This window comes from Leuciscus leuciscus (assembly GCF_965113295.1).
Source record: "Leuciscus leuciscus genome assembly, chromosome: 6".
NCBI lineage: Eukaryota > Metazoa > Chordata > Actinopteri > Cypriniformes > Leuciscidae > Leuciscus > Leuciscus leuciscus.
Genome location: NC_138730.1, coordinates 24,696,260 through 24,720,519, shown reverse-complemented (window position 1 = coordinate 24,720,519; position 24,260 = coordinate 24,696,260). Strand labels below are relative to the sequence as shown.

General features: G+C 37.6%; 1 protein-coding gene across 1 annotated transcript in view; it reads left to right on the top strand.

The window, feature by feature from the left end:
• vipr1a (vasoactive intestinal peptide receptor 1a) overlaps positions 1-23,159 on the top strand; it is a 34,654-nt gene extending 11,495 nt beyond the window's left edge. Inside the window, exons 4-13 of the mRNA XM_082174384.1 lie at positions 5,832-5,938; positions 9,506-9,603; positions 15,770-15,902; positions 18,239-18,392; positions 18,841-18,901; positions 19,751-19,817; positions 19,936-20,027; positions 20,123-20,252; positions 21,112-21,153; positions 21,286-23,159. Of these exons, the coding sequence (XP_082030510.1) occupies positions 5,832-5,938; positions 9,506-9,603; positions 15,770-15,902; positions 18,239-18,392; positions 18,841-18,901; positions 19,751-19,817; positions 19,936-20,027; positions 20,123-20,252; positions 21,112-21,153; positions 21,286-21,477 (1,076 nt within the window). The 3' untranslated portion in view covers positions 21,478-23,159. The remainder of the gene's footprint in view (positions 1-5,831; positions 5,939-9,505; positions 9,604-15,769; positions 15,903-18,238; positions 18,393-18,840; positions 18,902-19,750; positions 19,818-19,935; positions 20,028-20,122; positions 20,253-21,111; positions 21,154-21,285) is intronic.
• Positions 23,160-24,260: the final 1,101 nt, after the last annotated feature.

The following is a 24,260-nucleotide window of genomic DNA, read 5'->3' as shown; positions in this document are numbered from 1 at the left end:
GGAAAAAAATGATAACGAACTGACTGGGAATGTTGAGCTGGATTTTAGAGGAGACCGAGACATCTATAACATGTTGATGGAACAATTTATGAACCAGAGGGAAGAACAAAGGACATGCACGGACCCAGTGGACGCAAAAATCCTCATTAATTTATAGCAAACAGATTGAGGCTTTCTGGACCAATCAAAGGAAACGTTTGTTTTCCTTAGCACTGATTTCCCAGAAATGCTCAGTGTTTATTGCAGAAAGAGTGTTTAAAAGATATTCAGCTGTAAATATTGATAATATTAGATAGAATTGTTTTTATTAGGGTGCCTACAGTACACACTAGAGTTTACTCTGCACTACTTGCTGCGATTACGCTCATTTCAGTGGAACTATGCGAAATTTATGCAACCATAAGTTGGATTGTATTGCTTTTGGAAAGCCAGTTCAATCTATTCACTTAATTTAATGGCCTCAAAATGAATCATACACATTTTTATCTATCTAAGCTTTCTGTATTGTGTAGAACTGACTGTGGGTTTGATTTTTGATAAATTCTTTTTAGCCACAGAAAAAAATCGACCCAAGTGGCATTTATTTTATAGAGAAATATAGCACTAACACCTATCAAGCTAAATAAGTGTGAATTTATGGAGAACTGACTTTATAAATCCACAAAACAACGACAACAACAACAAAACCTTAGAATCTTAAGCAGTTTAATTCAGGGAAAAAAAAAATTCCGTAGACAATTTCAGACATTTTTAAGTGTTTAATTGCATAAATGTAGCCATTTGGGAATGTTGTGTGTGTAGAAATATTTGTTTATGGCTCTTTCCTAATAGCACTGATGCTTTGTGTAATCAAGCCTGAAGATTAAATCTCAATTCCAGTTTGCCAGCTGTTCCTATATTATCCAGCAGAAGTAAAATTCCTTTCTTGAAGCTCAATCTGTCCAGTTGTAGTATCAGATTACAGATTCAAAAGAATCTACTAGGTCTTGTGTTATGGTCAAATCAAAAGGCAATTCATTTTTATAGGAGCATGGAAAGGAAAACAAGCGTTACGAAACTTGGCAGCGCACAGATCCAGGGACATGTCATAAATTTATGGAGGGTGGAGCTTCTAGTGTCCTAACACATGTGAACTTTTTACCCAGGAGCTTTACAGCAAACATACAGTCATTAATCTTCTCAACTTTTCAGAGTGGTTTCTTTGCTCATAACTCAGCATTCACTTTCATGCTTCAGTCAAACACACTGTCAATAGGGCAATGACCTCATGATCACACCTCATATAAATGTTCAGGAAGTAAAGTTTACCAAACCAGAGCTGTTCTACGTTACTTTACATTGAAAGCAAAGGTAAACACAAAGTTCATGGTTCAGTAGTTAAGCTCAATCAAGAATGTGTGGCCTAATGTTGATTTCTACAAAAATGTATTTCCATTTGTCTCTTTAGTTTATAAAAAAAAAAAAAGTTAATTTTATAGGTTTGTTTTTTTAATATTTCTGTATATCTTTAAATAATTTTTAGCTCAGTTGAAGAGTTCAGATGCAAAAGCCTCTAAGTGCCGTCTGAAATTTTCTTCTAGAATGATCATTTTTATCCAGCTCGTATATTTAAGTTCAGTTATTTCACTTAAATGGCAATGAAAATGAATTGTCATTTAAGTGAAATTACTGAACTTAAATATATGAGCTTGATAAAAATGATCATTCTAGAAGAAAATTTCAGACGGCACTTAGAGGCTTTTGCATCTGAACTCTTCAGTTTTAATTTGAGAAATTTTAGTACTTCAATTTAAACTTTTTAAACTTTCAAAATTTTAACTTGTAGTTTTTCATCTAATATCTTAATTCTAATATTTTTCATCTTTCTGCTTTATTTCAATTGTCAAAATTTATTTCTAATAATTTTAGTTAGCAATAATATTAAAAGTCGTAAAAATTTAAATACATAAATATAAATAAAAGTTTAGATGCAAGACATTAACACTATTTGTCTTAACTATTTGTGTTGAAATTTACTTATATCCAATTTTACAAATTTGTCATCTTGATAACACAAGACTATAAAGGCCCTAATATACTCGCGAAGTTCCTTTTCGTTCTTCGCTTAGGGTAAATTCTGAAATCCGTGCCCAGCAGGTATACTGTTAGGGAACATCCCGTTTTGATGAATATGTAAGTATGTGATGCACACTTTCCATTCAACACACAACAAAAATGACAGCAGTGAGAAAACAGCTGCTAAGAAAGCGTCTGATCATAGCGATGAGGACATGTTTGCAGAAGCTCTGCAATTCGGTACTCCAGTCAAGTCACATCATGTTTATAAACTACTTTATACAATGTATTGCTTTAAAGCAAGCAGTTTTACAGTTTTGAACAAAAAAAAATTCAATTTCAATTAGAAATACAACTTAATTTTCTACTATAAAGCGGCTCTCCAGTGTGTTCATGTTTTGAACTGGAATGCAATGAACTGGAGAAGATTACCACGTCAAAGAAGGCGGAGCCTACCTATTATATCATCACCACGGACCAATCTCGAAGGTGTTTACCAGCTGGAGCGAACTTTTCCGGTAAGTTGTAAGTACCTCAATGTGACCATTATTTTTGGAGGCATGCCACAAATGCTGTTGGATTGAGGTTAGCTTGTATTGAACACAGAATATTCTTTAATTACCCACATTCTTACGACTTCTCACAATAGTTCCACTTTTGGAACCGCTGTCATAATAATACATCAAGTAGCTTGCATTTGAAAGAGAAGGACACACCTAAACACTCACCTTCAATGCAGTAAGCTGCTGTAATAACACTTTGCTCAAAGAGCTTTATCAAAAGCCCAGTTGGATTCATGTTTATACAAGTCATGCTACTGTCAACACTTGCACAAGGACCAAAACTTTACCAGAACCCCCATCCTCTCCCTTCAGGCTGGCAATGAATCTTGTGTAAATTCTGACAGGAGCGAGCTTAAATCTGAGGCCTCCTCTGAGGCCCAGCGTGTGTTTCTGCAGCGTGCTTCGAGGCAGACGATCTCTTCAAAGGCACGCTCTGAAATAACATAACAGCAGGTTGATTAGCTCCCATGTTCGGTCCACATCTTCATACATGGCACTGACAATCCTCATTGTCTTTCGGGATGATGAAAGCATTCTTCTGACAATCCCTCTTTGAAAACAACCCCAGACTCTAGCAGCAGTAGCTTATCTGCCTCGGTCTAGCCCCATTGCTTAAGATTACACAGACAATGTCTTATGCGTTTTTAATGCACATGTATTTTGATGAGGAGATTGTCATTTAGGAAAAACATACTGAATGACAGTGCTTTTGTCATGGACATGAATAAAAAATTGAGTCATCGAAGGATTTTGCAAGCTCTGGATGCTGATATGAGCAGGAGCAGTTTTTGACTATAATCTGTTTATTAGTTATCACTATAAAATAGCTCATATTTTATGGAATTCTGTTGCAGGCACTGTGAATGTCCCCAATCCTCACTTTGTCTAAATGTAGATTTTCTCTCTCAGAGGTATAACATCATCAGCTACACATACTGCTGGCAGACTGATAATGAGGTTTCCAAGCTGTCCCATCTGAGGGAGATGATCACCGCTACAACTTGCCAAATGCATATCAAACGTTCCAAAAAAAAAATCAGTGTTTTGGAGTGAGGTTTTTTTCCCCCTCTTGGTTCCCACAGAGCCATTTTAATTGGATGTGGGGCTGCTGTTTAACTTCAGAAATAGAAAACAGCTTCTCTGTTCATGATAACATGTTTAAAGGCTTGGTGAACAGGCAGAATGGGGTGGTCAAAATCTGTCAATTAACTGTAGAAGCATTGCATGGAGAAAATGCTACTCATTAAAGGCTTTTTTAGCTAGCTGAGTTTGACATTTCGTTACAAAGTTTCTGTTATAATTAATGTGCAGTGGATTTACATGAAACCCTGCACACAGTTATGTTTCTCTGTTCACAAGTGGAGCCTGATGTGTTCTCTAAAGGTTTATGCCTACCTTCTTTGATGCCCTAATTTTCCCCAAGGATGACAAGGTTCCTACAAATGAGAGTAACATTTTCAGGGGTGCAGAAGTTGATGTTTTATTCATGACTAATCTCTCTAATTGTGAGCCAAATTTTCCCCTGGGAAATTTGTTAGATAAAAATACAACCAGTGACAAACAGTACATTCAACTTTTATTTTATTTTATTGTTTTTAATTGATTTATTTGATAGAAAACTAAATATTTCCAAATGCAGAGTGAGATATCTGTATGACATTTTAATACTCGGTTAAGTCAGAGGCAAATTTACAATCCTTTCCTCGTAATACTGGTAATATTTTAGGAGGTGCTGTTTTTTAAAATTCCATTCCTTTCCATTCATCTTCTGTTGTGACATCAACCCTCAAAAAATCTGGCCTCAAGTCTATGGCAGAAAGGTCATGAATTTGATAAGCGTGATGTAATGTGTCCAGTAAGTCCAGCTGGTATTTCAGGCAGCGATAAGACCGACAGGACTACACTCCTCCACTCTGCAGAGCGTGATTAGCTGATGATGAGCTTGTGTACTCTTTACTTCACAAATCAGCTCCATTCAGTTTGAAGTCCTCCAGGCCTGAGAGGATTCTCAAACCAATTAACATTTAGCACAGTGATCAGTTGCTGAAATTTGCTTCTCCAAATTGCAAGGAAAACTGTTCCAAAAAATGTCAGATAATTCCATTAAAGTTTGCTCATAAAATTCAAAGATCATAAAATTTGTGTTGCAACATAAAAAAAAAAAAAGATATGTTCCAAGTTTTCCAGTACATGTAGATGTAAGTAATTTCCTGTTGATTAATTCATTGGTCGCTTGAGATCCATGAAGTGCTCATTTCCTTTGCTTGTTTTGCAGTAATCGGTCAGCTCATTTTTGGCTATGCTTTTTAAGTGTGACTGAGTAGCAGTGATTACATGGAGGAATTAAGCTGTGATTGAATCTTCTAGTTTAAAGTGGTGGTATAATGCCCCTTTCACAAGATGTAAAATATATCTATGATGTCCCCAGAGTGTGTGTGTGAAGTTTTAGTGCAAAATACCCCACAGATATTTTTATATAGCAAGTTAAAGTTGTCACTTTTTGAGGGTTTGCAAAAACGCACCGTTTTGTGCCTGGCCCTTTAAATGCAAATGAGCTGCTGCAGAGGGCGGGGTTTCAAGAGCTCGTGTGTGTTAGCAGCTGCTATTACCTCACGCAGACACACTAAACTGACAGAAACTGTTCTGCCTTTAATGTTAAATGGAGTCAGATAAGGATGGAGAGACTCAAGAAGAAGTGACAACATGTAGAATGCAACAGGACGTCTCTGAATGGTTAGTTGATGAATTTATGTTGCTGATGTGGAGTTAACTATCTTCAATTAGGATATTCTGTCATGATAAATCTATAAATTGCTCATATATGAACTGTTGTGAGATGCACACAGAGTGACTTTCTATTGCATGTGAAAAGATGGATGCTAAATTTTGAGCTGACTCACAAATGTACTCTTATACAACAACTTTTCCTCTTCTCAACATGGACTGCTTGTTCCCGGGGGCGGGGTTTATGTAAATTCTAGGGTTAGTGATGTCACTAACCCGAGAGGAATGTCGTGTAGTCCCAACCAGCCGTTTGTTGTAGTCCTTTTCTTTAAAAGCAAATATCTCCCTTTGCTTTGAACTTTGAGCGTTGTAACTTTGCAGATGTTGTTTATGCTCAAACAGCAACATTACACACTAACTAAAGTTAGAAAAGTGAAATCACACTCAACCACCCCTTTAACGTATTCACCGCCCTTTTGCCATTTTCAGGAAACATTTCGAAGAGCTGTACTGCCAATGGCTGGACAGAAATAAACCTAGCTGCCGTTGCGTTCAACTGTGGCTACGACCTAAATATCACAGAGGATGGAAACATGGTGCGTATGATTGCTTTTTTTCTTTATTGTTTTGATTGGCATCCAGTTTTAATCAGTAACTATACATACATTTTCACAGGTACCAAATACGCAATCAATCAAGTTTTCTTTTTTTAAGTTATATTGTTAGGCATTTTTGCCTTTGTTGGATAGGACAGTCAAAAAGAGACAGGAGGTGAGAGGGGCACAGGATCGGGAAAGGACCACGAGTTTGGTCGCCTGATGCGCTATATGTCAGAACGCTGCCCACAAGCCCTATCTTGCACCCAGCGCAAGTGACTTTGTACACCGACGCATGTATCATTCCTATTTTGCACCCGCGCAAAGCGGACTTTTCCCTCCACAGAAGCACGTCGGTAAGTGAGGAAATACACTTGCGCTCGCGGGGGCGGTTCAGCGCAAAGAGGAGGCGTGTTCCGGCGCAAACGTTCCTTCATGCTATTTTGCAGGTTTAGAAAACAATTGCGCCACTAACCAGGAAAAAATAGTTTAAAGTCAGTGGCGCGTTGCGCATGTTATTCATATGCTATTTTAAGGGCGCATGCTTGGCCATAATCAATGTAGCATGTGCACAACGCGCATACATTTTGATTCTCTCACACAGAAGCAGCAGTTTTCATTTTTGCAAATCATAAATTATTACGATAGATAGATAGATAGATAGATAGATAGATAGATAGATAGATAGACAGACAATTTATTATAAAAGCATACATCTAGCTTACACATTTACCCAAATTATCATACGCCTGTTTAACCGAAGTTAATTTGGGTGGGTTTCTCCATTTCACTGTAACTTCTCTCTTTTACGGCCGTGACGAGAGCGTTGCTCTCCTTGGCTGTGAACCGCTCCTGGCGCGCGCCTGGCAAATCCGCCGTTACAATAGCAATCCGCTATGGAAAAAGCGCGTCTGCTCTTAAAGGGAATGTGAGATGACGCCCTGATTGGTTTATTTCACGTTACGCCCAAACCACACCTATGAATAATGAAGCTACTTCAGACCAACCCATTTTAGATTTGCGCCTGGCGCAAGAGTCATTTATCCCGCCGGGAAAATAGCAACAGCGCCGAGACTCGCCCACAAAGTTACTTGCGCTTTGCGCTTGACACTTGCGTTTCAGATCGTTAAAATAGGGCCCTAAGGCTTCAACATCAATCGAGTTCACTATTAAAGTCCGCGTGAACCGGAAGTTGCAAACGACTTTTCTCCAGTGCTGTGACGTATTTCCCAGTGAAAAGGAATATTGAACAGAGGGCAGGGTTTTACTCTAGCGCTCCTCCTCTCCATCTCTGCTCATAGCAGTCTAACGGTTTGAGGGGAGTGGTTAGCGTTTCCCAAACCAAGCCGTCAAACCTACGTCATCAGGGAAGGTCCTCCAATGCAGAGGGGAGGGGCATTTTCAGATTTTGATTAAAGATTCCGAAGCCAAAAAAATGTTTTCTGTGTTTTAACTTGCATGGATTAATTGTTCACCACAAGACTAGTAATATGCGCTAACAAAGTAAATAGGGTCCATTTTGATTTCAGTTGGACTTTAAATCTAAAATAATAATAACAATAATAATTTGTTACATTTATATAGCGCTTTTCTATATGGAAGGAGGAATCTCCTCAACCACCAATGTGCAACATCCACCTGGATGATGCGACGGCAGCCATATTGCGCCAGAACGCCCACCACACACCAGCTTATTGGTGGAGAGGAGACAATCTCATCCGAAGGATGGTGCTCTTTGACAGTATAGTGTCCCCATCACTTTACTGGGGCATTAGGACCCACACAGACCACAGGGTGAGCACCCCCTGCTGGCCCCACTAACACCTCTTCCAGCAGCAACCTAGTTTTCCCAGGAGGTCTCCCATCCAGGTACTTACCAGGCTCAACCCTGCTTAGCTTCAGTGGGCAACCAGTCTTGGGCTACAGGGTGATATGGCTGCTGGCTGCAATAAATCAATTAATACAATGTATGGTAGGCGCCCAAAGGTTAAGACTCTTTAACCTCAGCTTGCAGTACCTCAAAGTATTAACACACAGAGCGTGCTGTTATTCCCTTATATCCTTGCTGTAAAAGCCTTGCTGATATTCAGACCAAAAAATAAAATTGAGTAACTTCTCAGGTCTGGACTCCATAGCACATTTTTTAATGACCAAGGACTACCCAAATGTCGTCTGACTGACATGTAAAGCAACCAATCACAGTTTGTTTTGTTCTGCGTCATGTTTAGGGGTGTGAAAATGTAAAGTGTTTTCAGTTAAGTGTGCCATATGCATCAGACGTTCAGCCAGCGGTCCGTGGGCGGTCTGAGGCTGAGACTGACAGTAGTGGGGCTTCATTGCTGATTTAATTTGTGTTTGAATCGGTTGGGTAAATGATTCAATGACTCACTCAATGAATAGCCGCGTTTCCACCAAAATTACTCAGAACAATTTGTCCCAGGAACTTTTTTTCCCCCAGACCTGTTGCTGTCTTCGTTTCCATCGTGGTCTAAAGTACCGTGAAGATTAGGCAAATTAGTCCAGTGACATAGGAGTGCGGTCGACTTTCCAGTTCACGATGGATTTCATCCTCCGTATATAAGCTTAATAAAGCCTGAACTTCGTCTTCGGTCCATCGGTTGTATTTTTTGAAGTCCATCGTTGGTTTGAATTGCAAACAACTCTTACTGCACGCACCGCAACTGACTTTTAAAAATGGTGGTTGAAATAAAATGCTGTGTGGAGTCAACCAATCAAAATGCTGTGTGAACTCAACCAATCAGCATGTTCAGCGCCCAAGTCCCACCTCCGAAAGTTCTTGAACTTTGAAAAAGTACTACCTTACTTTCTGGGACTTTCTGAGGCGGAAGTTTTTACCCAGAACTTAATTTAGACTCTGGTACCTGGGTTCCAACACACCGAGTACCTCCCCAAAGTCCCTAGTTCCTGGGGAAGGTTACTGCGGTGGAAACGCTAAAATCTACTTTCTAAATTGGTAGTTCTTTTAAATAATTAATTACGTAGTTTAAAAAATATGTTCTATATAGTTTGAATGTGTGTAGTATCTGGACGTACGACATTCGTCAAGTTGTCATTATCATGTTGACCTATCACCATCAGTTGCATCGCTTTACTGCCTTTCATAACTCCTCTCTGTGGCCTCATGGGATAGTAAAGTGTCCATTGCTATTTTTGCCTACAATATTTTAGGGAAGTAGGCATATTATTTAGATGCAGCCAGTCACTTGTTTTGTTTCTGAATGAATCCGTGTTTTGAACAAATCGGCTGAATGAATCAATAAACACAGTCTCTTTTCACCACCGACTGGAATACTGATATAACCTGCAGAAAGAGTTGGTGAGAAATACAAACCACTGATTTACAGACTGTCTGTCTTGAACACGCAAACACTAATTAGCGGAGTAATTCAGTTTTAATGGAAAATCTTCTGCTAAATGGCAGCTAATTAAACCAGCTATCCAAAACAATCAAGACTGTTGTTATAGTTCTCATTCCATTTCTACATATTAATCATTTTACAACTAATCGAGTTTAGTTGGCTATCATTCACATTTTTTCCCTCATAGGGTGAATTCCTGGGCTCTGTGAGAATTGGATACACCATTGGTCACACTGTGTCTCTTATATCCCTCATTATCGCCATCATCATCCTGTGCTTTTTCAGGTAAATCCTCAAATACAACTCAAAATATACCATTGATGTGTTTTATAGGACAGGAGTCACAAAACCTTGGCTCTCTATGGCTTTTGCCTCTCTCGCAAGGAAGAAACTCCCAAATAACTCAAATTTGATAGTTTTGTTGTCCTCAGTGGATACCCACATTTTATGTGATTGATTCAGCTGTGATCCAGCAGCAAATCAGTGTTCTGCTAAATCACACTGGTGTCAAGCCAGAAGACCTTGTTCAAAATGCCCCGTTTTATATCACATTTAACAATACATTGCGAAAGTACACCAAGTCAGGAATTTGATTGGGTTATACACAGTTTCCATTATTGCACAACCTCCCAAACAAAATGGCTTGTAACCTCTGAGATGCCGCTTTGCAGTGCACAAACTTCTCAGTAGTAAATTAGTGAGTGTAAAACACAGTGAATGTCCCGCTCAGTGACCTCAGAGGTGAAGCCATATCTCAAGTGTATTGAACAGCTTCCTCTTTTGGCTTACATCACACTTAATTAAACAGGAACACAGTTCTTGAGAGTCTTGATATGTTTATGCTCTCATATATAGTATACAAGTTTCCTTCTCAGCTTTGAACACAAGCAGTGTGTTTGAACAGAATGAGCTGCTCTCCTCAACATGAACAACATATATGAATGAAGAACATTCATTTGAGTGCAGATAGTAATATGTACGGAAATTTCATGAATTGAGAATTTGATTTTATAAAATTATATATATATTTGTGTTCCAAATGATTATGCAATTGACATATCAGTAGGATTTTAGTGCAATAAACATTTAAACATTCATATTTTAGTTTTTCAAAGAAAGTGTTTGTTTGTTTTATTTCTTGAATCTTTTTAGATAACTGGTATCAATATCATCCTCAGACAGGTTTGTTAATTAGTTTGCCAGGTCTTCTTAGGTAAACCTACTTAAAGAGGTTTTTCCACATTATTAAGCAAGTCACAGTTCTCATGCTATATGGGGTGGAAGAAAGATCTTTCTATGAAGATGAAAAGCATGAAATGGTGCAATGTCTTTCAAAAGGCATGAAAACAACTATTATTTTGCGAAATCTGAATCGAGATTATCAAACTGTCGAAAGGTTTGTGAGTGATTTAAAGCACAGAAGAACCTGATCAGATAAAGGCTTATTAAGGGAAGTGTCTGTCAAACAAATGAATTGTATCAAAAGGACAGCTATAAAAAAGCCAATGCTGAGCAGCAAACAGTTGAAAGATTATGTGTAGCCTATTTTCAGTCATCTTTAGACAGATGCATTTACATTGTGACTGTGCCTCAGATGCAATCAACTCTTGCAGGGTAGATCGATCTCCTGTGGGAGGGCGAGGGCGTAACAGTTTCCTATTGTATGTAGCCCTTTTGTCTTAATGTATAAAATTCTGTCTCGCAGACATTGGGATGGGGGAGGTAACGTCCCCAATAACCAAAACAAGCAAGTACACTAGTGCACTAAGTTCCCATACGAACTGAACGGACCAATTATCTGCGCAACATGACTGAAGTCTGGTTTATTTCATTGTTTATGTGTGGCACGCGAATCACTGTATACTCTGCGGGCGTTCACCTGCGCGTTCCAAACGTGTGGTAAGATTTGTGCGAGCCGTTCCTATCGCGACGCTGATGATAAAATGTGCGACCCATTTGAATTCTATTGAGAATTTGCCACTTTAAAACGCTATGGAGAAAGTCAAACGTGATCTGAAACAGCCACATAAACTGAAAAGACTGATGAAAAGAGGAGAAAACATCATCTTGCACCAACATAAACCAGAAAGCGTTTTACATTTACATTTATTCATTTAGCTGACGCTTTTATCCAAAGCGACTTACAATTGCTATATATGTCAGAGGTCGCACGCCTCTGGAGCAACTAGGGGTTAAGTGTCTTGCTCAGGGACACATTGGTGTCTCACAGTGGATTCGAACCCGGGTCTCTCACACCAAAGGCATGTGTCTTATCCATTGCGCCACTACCACTACCATAGTTTTAAACTATTCATGACCACCTTTACTAGAATGTATCACTTCTATTGTATTTATTGTGGTAATTGTTGACTTACTTGTTATAACTAACTAATAATAGATTATCTGTCAAGGGAACAGATTTTTCATTACAAGTGTGGCATGTTGTAGCAACCTATAGTTTCTATGCTATTTTTCATAACAAATGCTATAGATAAAAAAGAAAGAAAAGTTAACATTGCTCAAAGCATGGTAATGAGGAGCCATCAATGGTCTTACCTGTGATTATCCTTATTGTAACAAATACTATAGTTAAACAATTACAAGAACTTTTATAAGGCTGAGTACCTTTATAAAGTTAGAATCAAGAGCTTTAATGTCAGGACCTTCCTGAATTATTGACTAAACAATTGGTTTCCCCCATGTATAATATGTCTTCTGCTAATAATGACAGATATTAGGAAAAAACCTGGCAGATGACTGGAAATTAACATTGTCAATATTAAAACATTTTAAAGGTATAGCGGAGGATCTTTCCAAATTTTAGATAAGACCCGCCCTCTCCACTTTTTGAAAAGTTTGATTGATTCACCAGAATGATTGACAATTAGGAGGACCAATAGTTTAGACTACCCACCAGGAAGTAAAACATCCTCCGCTATACCTTTAAGTAAAGTTCTTTAAGTAAAATTCTTAAACTGATAAGGTTTTAGGTGCTTAAATAATATAAAATACATGCAGTTATGTTATTAAAAACCTTTGTATGTGGATGATACCACAAAAGACTATTTTGCAAAAATAAATAAACAAACAAGCAAGCAAACAAATAAATATCATGCGGAGCATGCCCTGGGATCCCGCTAAACGGTTAACACTTCAAACAATCTCACTTCCCAATATTCCAGCCCAAATCATCAAATGCTAGTTCCTTGCTGACATCACAGTCTTGTTGGAGCGGGGTGGCCATTCACCAACCATCCAAGAAATCCATCCGTCTGGACCATCCATTGCAGCACAGCATTCGTCCGTAAACACAACTATTTAAAAATGTATTTCTAAACCCATTGTAAAGGTTTCTCTTTGTGCAGTGGCGGAGCCAGGATTTTTTCATAGGGGTGGCCAGGCAAGGGCCAGCAACCAGTCTGGGGTGGCACAGAAATCTTAATTATTTTATCATAAAAAATTATTTGATAATGTATTGGACTGTTTTAGTGCCTAAACAACTGCATAAAGTTAATTTGTACTTAATTGTAATTGAGAAAGTAGTGAATTAGGAATCATGGAATACTGAGTAAATTTTATATATTTTTATTATTACCCACCACCTCATATTAAAATTAATTAAATAGTAATTAAAGTGCACACACTATAGCTAAAGTTCAACTTGCTCAGTTAGCTTGGTTCTGGTTCTCAAAATATCCAATAGCTTGTTCTACATTGTTGCATCTTCATGGATGAGATAACATGCAGATAAATACTGTAGTCCAACGATTATTCAACCTTCAACGCGTTTTATATAATCAATGAACTCTTCAACCAATTCTGAGTTTTTCAAAAAAAAAGTTTAACTTTCTATATTAGTTGTCAAAATATATATTTGCAACAGTTCTATCATACCTAAATTAAAAAGGAAAACAAAAGTTATCTTTTGAATCCCCATGTGCAAGAATGTGAACAAGGCGGAAGTCAACAGCACAAAATGTAAAATGTTATGTTTTTCATAATGTAATGTTGCCAGAATGTAAAATTATTTATTTTATGGATTTAAAAATGATCCATTTTTGTTTGTCCTTTACAAATTAACGCAAAATGAATGCTTATCGTCTAGTACAAATGCACAGTGCTCACATTTATTTGGACATTAAAACATTACATATCAGTTTGTGCCTTATATTGTGATCTCACATAGCAGAATATTTTAATCCAGACACATGGGACGCATATATAACAAATACATGCATGCAGTTTTGACAGCTTTAATCGCCTTTTTGATTCTTACATGAGTTAATTGATGACAACTACGACTACAGCACGCCACATTTGCGCGTACCGCAAGCACAGTAGGGGGAGACCGGGGACAGTTGCAACACTTTTTGCATTTCTCTCAATTACTCAGAGACTATTTGGACTAGACCAACCAAATTTGTATATATTAAACTTGCATCTGTCTGCTAATTACCCATACCATTTAAAGATGATTATATATGACATATCGTTCACAGTATTTATTTGAATGGAAGAAGTCAGATGTTGCAACTGACCCCGACCCAGGGGACGGTTGCAACACAACCCAGGGACGGTTGCAACATGTTAAAAATACCTTAAATTTCATTAATTAACTTAAGCTTTTTGTCTCAATGAGCAAAGAATTCTGAAAATATTAACTGTTTTAGGCCTACTATAATATTATAGTATTATTTATTTCAATAGTATTATTGTAGCCTATTATTTATTTATTTAGTCATATTTATCAAATAACAGTTATTGAGTTTTGTTTGTTCATGTGTAGAACATAGGCCTACATAGATTCAGTGTGCAGGTGTTACAGATGCTATTCAATCTCTCCATATTTCAGTGTCAGACAGGAAGAATTTAACAATTTGCAATGCAACAAACTTTTATTAAACATGCAATTTATAACATGTTGCAACCGTCCCCAAACCTATCAGCCATGACAGAACATCATATGCCTGCTAGACACACTGACTTTGATACATGCTAACCATGTCACTTAGAAGTCAACAAAACAATAATTCAAACGAAGTAAGTTTCGATTAATTCATACAAAATTTCAGGACAGTATGACAAAAATATATCTCATGAAAAATTTTACTTCCATACCTCCAAAACAAGTTTTGTTCAATAAATACATCAGCAGAGGTTGAATATGTCTACTGTCTTCTTGGTGGGTGGAGGGTCTAACTGTGCATGTGCAGTATGAGTGTCATCACTCTAGCTTGTTTCTGATTGGAGAAAAATGACATGTTGCAACCATCCCCTGTTGCAACTGTCCCCGGTCTCCCCTACAACAGCTGTCAGCCGTATGACAGGCATCTTATCTTACCGAAGATAGCCAACTGAATAAGGACAACGCCCTTTTCTCAGCATCAGAAGTGTCACAAGCTTTCACACACATCTTCTAAAATAAAAGTAGCATCAGAAAAAAAGAGAATTATGTTTGTTGTTGACTGCACACTATTCGACTTACTCAAAACGGTCTTGCAACCCACCAGTTGAGAAAGACTGACTCTATATTTACTATGTGCATATCACTGTCTGATGTTCTGCTGAAGCTCATTCGGCACTTGCACATTTCCGCACTCGTTTGACTTGCGCCTGGCGCTGAGGTGAAGTTGGAGTGTTCGTCTGAAAAGTTGTGGTCTTAAAGAGACGGTTCAGCGTTTTAAAAAACGCAATTTTTGTAAATATAAAAAGAGACCGAAACAGCAGTTGTGAGAGGGGTGGCCAAAGGGGTGGAAGAAGCCACCCCTGGCCACCCCCTCCGCCAGTGTCTTTGTGAGCTTTGGTTAGGGGTGGCTGAAATGCAGCTTTATGCACAACTGGCAGCCTGCATGGAGAGGTTCTTGAGGCTCCAGAGACACCAGCAGCTTCAAATAATTGTTTGCTGCTCAACAGTGGCTTTTTTAATAGCTTCCCTTTTAATCAAATTATCTAGTTTGACAGAAACTTCCATTCTAAAGCCTTAATCTGACTGGGTTCTTCTATGCTCTAAATCACTCACAAATTTTTTCGATCTATTCAGTTTTTGGAAAACATTAAGTTGGTTCGCATCGCACCATTTCATACTTTTCATCTTCAAAAAGATCTTCCTCCCCATATAGCATGAGAACTGTGACTTGCTTAATAATGTGAAAACACCTCTTTAAGTAGGTTTTCCATTCACCTATAAGAAGACCTGGCAAAATACTTTAAAAACCTGTCTGAGACTGATACCAGTTACCTAAAAAGATAAAAGAAATAAAACAAACAAAAACTTTCTTTGAAAAACTCAAATCTGAATTTTTATTGTACCGAAATCCTACTGATCCACTTGCATAATAATTTGGAACACAGTGTATTTGCAGAGCCTATTATGTAAACTTAATTTTGTTTGTGCGTATCATTTATTATGTTGAAACAAACCACTGAGTCTCTTTCTGTCTTTTCTTTCCAGAAAACTGCACTGCACAAGGAACTACATCCATATTCACCTGTTCATGTCCTTTATACTGAAGGCTGTTGCTGTAATAATGAAGGATGTTGTCCTGTATGAGGTGGAGGAACCTGATGACTGCCACTATGAATCTGTAAGTGGTTTTTAAGTAAGGTATCATGTAAACAATGTTTACATCCAGAGAAATATGCTTTTTAACCAGTGTAATGTCCTGTGTCATACTAACGCCATTTCCGCGGTACCCTTGATTTCTGGTTTTCCTTTGAAACCATGGAAACACCAAAGACGCTTTAATACATTATGAGTTTTATTAGACAGGTGAGCAACTGTTTGGATACCTTTATCGACAGACAGCTAATTGTTATATAGCTCAACACAGTTAGTCTTTTTGTTTGAATCTCTTGTTTTCTTGATTTACCGCGAATAACATGTTTGTACCAAAAAAGAAAATCAGACAACACTATTATGTAAAGTGGCTAACAGCAAAATCAGAAAGAGCTTTATTTGTAGTAACAGAAATACAGCATTTTCAACACCATACAATGTTTTAAAATGAATTGCATGCCAATTAGCAGCACAGTCATCCAGCTTTTACTAATATGATAATCTAATATCGATCTAGATTACTGCAGTGTGCAACAAGTGTCTCATAGCAGCCACGAGCGAACACACAGAGTAACATTATAACAACTTTCAACACACTTTAGATGTATTTTTAGTATGATTGTTTTGACCAAGTAAAACAGTGTTGCGTCACCCCACAATTTTAATTCATCAGATAAAGTGACCCGAATGAGTAATTCAGCATATACGGGTGTTTTATAAGAATGAAACAAAATAATGTCAATTTAAGCGATCAAATATTACTGTAACAAAGTTCAAGTTTAGGGCAGAAGGAGGCAGACATTAAACAAATCTTTGATTGTACAATATGCATAAACAACAAAATGAAAGGAGCGTCAGCGACCGACTGCGGCACATAAGCATAATAAAACAGAAACGTAAAATGCCCCAGTCACTCGGCCCGTCCTGCTTCATACCACTGTAACGCTAATAAAACTTTAATACATTAGCTGAGCTCTTAATACATAAACCCGCCGGATGGCTTTTCATCGGCTGTGGAGGTAAAGACGACAACTCCCATGATTCCACGCTCATTCACGGCTTCATCAAGCTACGCTTTTGTTTTTGTTTTGAATAAGTGACCCCTATGGAGAAAATTAATGGGAATTTTAATTCCAGCCCAAGGCCTGACTGATGAAAATCTAACCTCTGAATTCTCCCATTGACTAATCAGAATGAAGTACTGCAGAGAGATATGTAATAAAATGTGATATTCCAGTTATACAGTTATTTTTCACTTGAATATTACCACATAAATCACATTCATTAGGTTATAGGTGTATTTGGTTGCGGTCTACTTTATTTCTGCTTTCTTAGCTGAATGTAACTGCACCTGGTGAATGCAATTGATTTTTCCCCCTCTTAACCTAAGAAACAAACAGCACAGACTGCACAATTGATACACTGTCAGGAGTAAATTGCTCTAATGTTTTGTCATAAGGTTTGCTCTTTAAATGTTGGTTGGTAAAGTGCTCATTAATCTCATTTTGTGGCGAGGTGTAGCCGTGTTTGAGCAGTCCTTTAAGATCTTTGAAGAGTTTGTAAATGACCTCCCTTATCCGGATATGGCCGACGCTGTGTTTACCCAGCATCATGGTAATGTTTGGCTTGTTTAGTGCCATTTTCATATTCATTAATAGCATATGTGTTGTGCTCGGATTAAAAAAAAAAAATTGTGAAGTAATAACATTTTGTTAATAAAGAGTTATTAGATAATAAAGGGTTATTAGAAAAGCTTACATTTTCGACGGCCTGTGTGTGTAAAGGTTTAATAGTGTGTTCTCTTTGTGTTTTCCTGTATAAACACTCTTCATCTGGCTCTGAGTGTTTTGAGTAGTCTGGACGCAGCTGTTGGCCAACAGAATATGTCACATCTGTCACAACAGGGTGCTCAAACACTCATGATGGCACGGTATCCCCTCCGTAAACACCCTTGCAAGGTCACAACAACATGTTTGACATTTAAGCAGCCCGTAGAGGAATCAGGCTTAGTTGGATATTGTTGTTAATTAAAATGGATTCGCTATATAGATTGTTTATGTCTGTGTGATTATTGCAATAATTATTGGTGATAATTACATGTAGTATATCTGAACAGTCAGTGCACTACAAGTTTCAAACATTAACAGACCAGAATGCGGAGTTCTTTATATGTGTTTACACTCTTTTTAATGCCCCTCTTTAGAAGTATTGCACAATGTCTTCTAGTGCTAAGCGCATGCAACACACCAGCGCAAAGGCATTCCCTTTGTTTAAGTACATGGTAAACATGCAAGACCGCAGTTCCTGTTATAATATACACAAGTGCATAATAGTTCTAAACAAAATCCTCTCTGCATTTTACAGGTGGGCTGCAAGGCCGCGATAGTTTTCTTCCAGTACGGCGTCATAGCCAGTTTCTTCTGGTTACTGGTGGAGGGTCTGTATCTGCACGCTCTCCTGGCTGTGTCCTTCTTCTCGGAGAGGAAGTACTTCTGGTGGTACATTCTCATTGGATGGGGTGTGTATGTGCATGTATCTCAGTGCCAGTGAAATTAAGATATATGGCCCCTCAGTCTCGTAACTCTTCACGACAGGAGAGGAACGCCTGTCAAATATGAATGAAAAATTGATCACTAAAGTCAATAGGACCTTGTCCATGTATACACTCGAGATTTAACAATTAACCTTTAAATTGACGTCACTATATTGTGTTGGAAAAAGTTTCACATCACATTTCTTTAAATTAAGGATTGTATAATGTGATAAGCAGACGCCGATCTGTATCTCAGGATCAATTAAGGTTTGAGGCTAATTGGAAATCCCACTTGTTTTATTGAATTCCTAATGGTTGTGTAGGCCAATTTAATAAGAAATCCCTGGAAATATGCCTTAATTTATGCCTTCATATGTCAAAACTGTATGTATTCAAATATTGATAATAATTATAGTCGATATGTGTGTTACAGGAGTTCCGGGTGTCTTCATAACAGTCTGGAGCATCACAAAAGCTTATTTACATGATATTGGGTAAGTAAATGGAGCTTTTAAGAGAACTGCACTTTGCTACTATAAAGCCATATAAAAAATACTTGTTGTAGCCACCATTACCTACGAGTAACAAATGGAGTAAGGATGTAACTATTTGTATGAGTTTATGAGCTCAGTTGATTTTGTCTTCTGCACACTTTTTGCCGATAGCTACAGTATAGCTGACACTGTAAATTTCACTCAAGGCTGTTCCTCGATGATAAATGACATGCCGTTATGGAGGTCAGTAGTCTATATTTAGAACAGAGCTCATAGGAGTGGACATTTGAAAATAATTTACGTGGATATTTTCTTCTTCATTGCCTCATTTAAAAAAAAAATCATAATTTGTTTTTGCGTTAAATCTACATGTGTAGACTGTGGAATGCAACATACGTTCAAACAGTGATCATCCACTTTCATTTTTAATTTTAAACAATTATTTAACAAAGAGTTTAAGAAAATAACTATATCAATCAGCTTTGTTTCAATGGTAAAAGTGACGTTTAACTCGGAAGCGGAAGTCGTCATAGTTGGGTAAACCTTTATAGCGGTGAATGAGAGAATACATTAAATATGTTTTTTGTGTTCCCATGTGCTCAAATAGCATAAGAAAAACTCCACAAGTGTTTTCACATCTTTCAAAAAGAGGAAAAAGTATATAGATAGATTGATAACGGCATTAACAACCTTGTAGCTCAAGGTAGATCTGTCTTAAATGGTTTGTAGAGTATTGCCAAAAATAAATTTCTCTATGCAGAAAATGAATGAGATTTTTACTTGCAGAACCCAAATGTTTTTGCTCCATCACCGTAGATTCATTCTACAGCTATTATTTCCTTTTAACAGATGCTGGGATTTTATTGACGATGATCTGTGGTGGATTATAAAAACCCCTACCTTGATAACGATACTGGTGAGTGGCCGTACAGCAGCATTAAATTCTAATATGGCAAAATAAAATAAACTAATATGGCAAGTAGTGAATGCAATATTCAAATAGGTCATAATCTGTTTATTCTGTTTTTCTCTAGATGAACTTTATTCTCTTCATTTGTATCATACGGATACTTCGTCAGAAAATCAGTTCCCGGGATATTGGGAGAAATGAATCACACCAGTACTCGTGAGTTTTTGTGTTAGACCATAGACACCGCGGTCTTACATGCACAATATAAACACAAAAGTATTCCAACATATGCCATTTCTTTTTATTTACAGGAGACTTGCAAAATCAACTCTACTTTTGATTCCCTTGTTTGGAATAAACTACATAATCTTTGCCTTTATGCCTCATCACATCAATTCTTATGTGCGTTTGGTGTTTGACTTGATCCTGGGGTCTTTCCAGGTAGGCAGCTGGGGACTGAAACATGTTTTTACCCACAACTGCACTCTTCTATAAGCAATTGCTTATCTAGTTTGGATTTCTTAAATGCCAATAGAATACTAAGATTGGCCACAGCAATAGACTCACCGTGGGATCTGCCAGCTTGCTCAGTGATATTATTCCCTCGATGTTTGTTATGCAGCTAGATGAAAAGGTCGAATGAGGATATACAAAAATGGCCTTAAATCCATCTTTTTCTGAAGTCAGATGAGTTGAAATTTAAATAGCCTATGTGACTCTGATCGACAAAATCTGTCACATGGGTACATTTTTTGAAATTGAGATGTATACATCACCTGAAAGCTGAATAAATAAGCTTTCCATTGACATATGGTTTGTTAGGGTAGGGCAATATTTGCCCGAGATACAACTACTTGAAAATCTGGAATCTGAGGATGCCAAAAAATCGGAACATTGAGAAAATCGCCTTTAAAGTTTTCCATTTATGTTCACAATTTTGCTGCATTCACTCACAAAATAAATGTTTTATATATTTGCGGTTGGAAATTTACAAAATATCTTAATGGAACATGATCTTTACTTAATATCCTAATGATTTGTGGTATAAAAGAAAAATCGATAATTTTGACCCATGCAATGTATTGTTGGCTATTGCCACAAATATACCCATGTGACTTGTGACTGGTTTTGTCAGCCAGGGTCACATATAACATTGATTTTGTGGTCTAAGATGGTAATTTCTAAAACTGATTCTGATTAAAACAGCATGAATGTATATTCTATATATATACTGTATATATATATATATTCTAGTTTTTTTTTTATTTGTTTGTTGCTATGACTGACTTTTTTTCTTCAGGGATTTTGTGTCGCTGTCCTGTACTGTTTTCTAAATGGAGAGGTAATATGACCAGAATTTAATTCTTATTTATATTTTATTAAATCAGATGTTTGGAAACGTGAAAATGTTTGAAAAGTGAATTTGTTTCTTGTGATCATAATAATAATTTTCACACATTCACACACTGTCCAGGTTCAGTCTGAGATTAAACGAAAGTGGAGGCGGTGGCACATGCAGAGATTTCTGGGAGCTGATACCAAGTACCAGCAGCCCTCAATGGCAAGCAACGGCCTCAACTTCAGCTCCCAAATCACTATGATGACGAAATGCAGCCCGACCACACGTCGCGCTTCCGCCTGCCAAGATGACTTCTCCACCGTCTGAATGCCGAGTGATGCTCCGTTTATAACGGGACACAGAAACCAATGAATCTGTGCTGTACACCACACCACCTCCACCATGTGCAGGGTGCAGCTCCGTCGTCATTCCTGTAGGAACTGCGCATCTCACTGCTCAGCAGGAACATGAGGGAAACCGTGCAGCTCAAGGCTTATGGGGATGTTTTGGCATGTGATGGTGGTCATAGCCATCATTTCAAACACATCGATCAGGAGGGAAACATGCGGGTAAAATGGACTCTTTGAGGTTTGATTGTGTTTCATTAAACTACTGACTCTGAACAGCAAAGGACGCCGTCTTTAGTACAAGGATGCGATCAGAGTGATTTTGCTGAAGAAGAAGCGTTTGATTGGTGGTCCCCATCCATCGCCCCATTTTGGTGCACAACACCACCACAGGCATTAATCTTCTAGTTGGTATCTGTCTGTTGTGTTTTTCTGTTTCCCCTGCCCTCATTATGCTGCTCAATATTTGTCAGACTCTTAATAATCTGTAAAGCTGAAAGGTGACCTTTTAGGTCTCTTGTGACCAGGTTTTATTTTTATCTCCTTCCTTATTCCAGGAAAAAAAGTCATGTGATTCAGACAAACTGACATTCTGCTACAATCCTGTTTTTGCGTCCTACCCATTTTTGTCATGTGCTTGCATGTCTGTGGACAAACACAAACGTCTCTCATTGAGAGTCATAAAAGCAAGCTTCCTTGTGCAGCTGAAGTATACGTCATTCTATGTGTTTTATGATAGTGATTTATAGTGTAATTGTATAGTTCTATGTTAACATTTACATGGGTTGTGTAACTGCACTGTTGCATAAAGACAATTGTAGATGCATTTTTTTTATGAGATTGGTCTTTCTAAAGAGAATATTTAGTCCAAGATCTTTTTAGCTGTCAGAAGTGCATGCGTATTGTTAGTCATAGTTGCTGGCATGAAAATGCTCATGCATGTTTGCATGCACAGTTCTTGTAGTGTGAATAAGATGTACATTTAAGAGAAAATGTCCCTATAAGAGTGTTGTTGCTGGTTTTTTTTAAAAGTGTATTGTGGATGTTGTCATAGAAAGTATACAGATCAATTTTATTACATTAGGTCCTATGTCTTTTCTATTAAATTATTTACATTTAGTCATTTTTTATTTATTTTCAGTTATTTTTCTATTTTCTATTTAACGATCATCAACATCACCAATAAGCGATTTAAATTAGTTTTATTTAATTTATTTTAAATAAAACTTAATTTTAATAGGTAATTGCCTTGTATATATATAATTGGTAATTGTATATTGTATATTGTATATATATATATATACATACACGCACACACACACACACACACACACACACACACACACACACGCACATGCTCCTGGGGAAAATAAGGGTCAAGCCCAAAATGTCTAAACACAAATCTTTTAATTGTCTCTTATTTACTATTGGTTTATTATATATACAGGAAATTTGCAAAATTGTATAAAATGCATTACTTAAAAAGCCATTGCTGTCTCAGAAAAACATCAAAGACAGAATAAAGTTTTTGGCAGAATAAGGGAAGTTGTGTGTGGACTGTGGATTGATGAATCACAAAGAAATGATGATCCAGAGCGGCGTCTTCGAAAATCTGCTGAGAAATATAATAATTAATGCATCTCTACCACAGTGAAGCATGGATGAAGAGTGTCATTGTGTGGGGAGCCTTTTTAGCTGCTGGTATTAGTGAAAAAGTAATTTAATGCTTTGGAGTAACTGGAGAATATTGCAGGATGGCTTGCTTTCCTCAAGGAAAAAGTTGGGATGAGAGAAAGAGGAATGATCAGATGTTATTTTTCAACAAGACAATGCTCCTGCCCAAATTGCAAAGACAACCAAGAAGTGGCTTGAGAACAAGTCCGTCATGGTTTGGCATCAGAGTCCAAATTTGAACTCATTAAACTCAAACGAACATTTTACTTTTTAAAGCCATCAACATTGAGTGGAACAACACTGACTCTTCTTCAGGAAAAAGCTGTCTGCAGGTTGGGGAAGGCTATTTCGTAACCAGTAATTTGTGATTAAAATGGTTTAGACCATTAAACAACCACTTTTGGCCCATTTTATTTATTTATTCTTGCCCGTGTGTGTGTGTGTGTGTGTGTGTGTGTGTGTGTGTGTGTGTGTGTGTGTGTGTGTGTGTGTGTGTGTGTGTGTGTGTGTGAATATATATATAGAGAGAGAGAGAGAGAGAGAGAGAGAGAGAGAGAGAGAGAGAGAGAGAGAGAGAGAGAGAGAGAGAGAGAGAGATTGATTAATCATATACAAATTATGACAAATGTTTATTTTTTTCTGGGGTAGGTATTCATATACACAAGGGTCCCAAAACAAGCTGAACACATTGTATTAATTCTGGCATTAAATCAACTACAATAGCAACTGCTTTGTTTTCATTTACTGTGGATTTCAGATTTCTACTGAAGTTTAAAAACAAAAATCATGTAAACGCCTGCTAGAGACATTACCGCTAAGATGACAATCAAATCTTGAGCAAGAATGATGGAGTGAGAGAAACCAGACCCAGTGAAAGGTGAGAGAGATCTCATCTTTGTTTACCTCCCGTCTGAAACACATCTCTCATTTATTTATCTACCAAATCCCTTCTTAAATTATTCTCGTAACTCTCTCTCTCTCCTTATCCCTTTGTGTAACTCTACATATAACATTTTCAATGTGTGAATACCAGGCAGCTCGTTGATGTCCCACCAGACAGATTACCGAACTCAGCATGGCCAAGCCTGG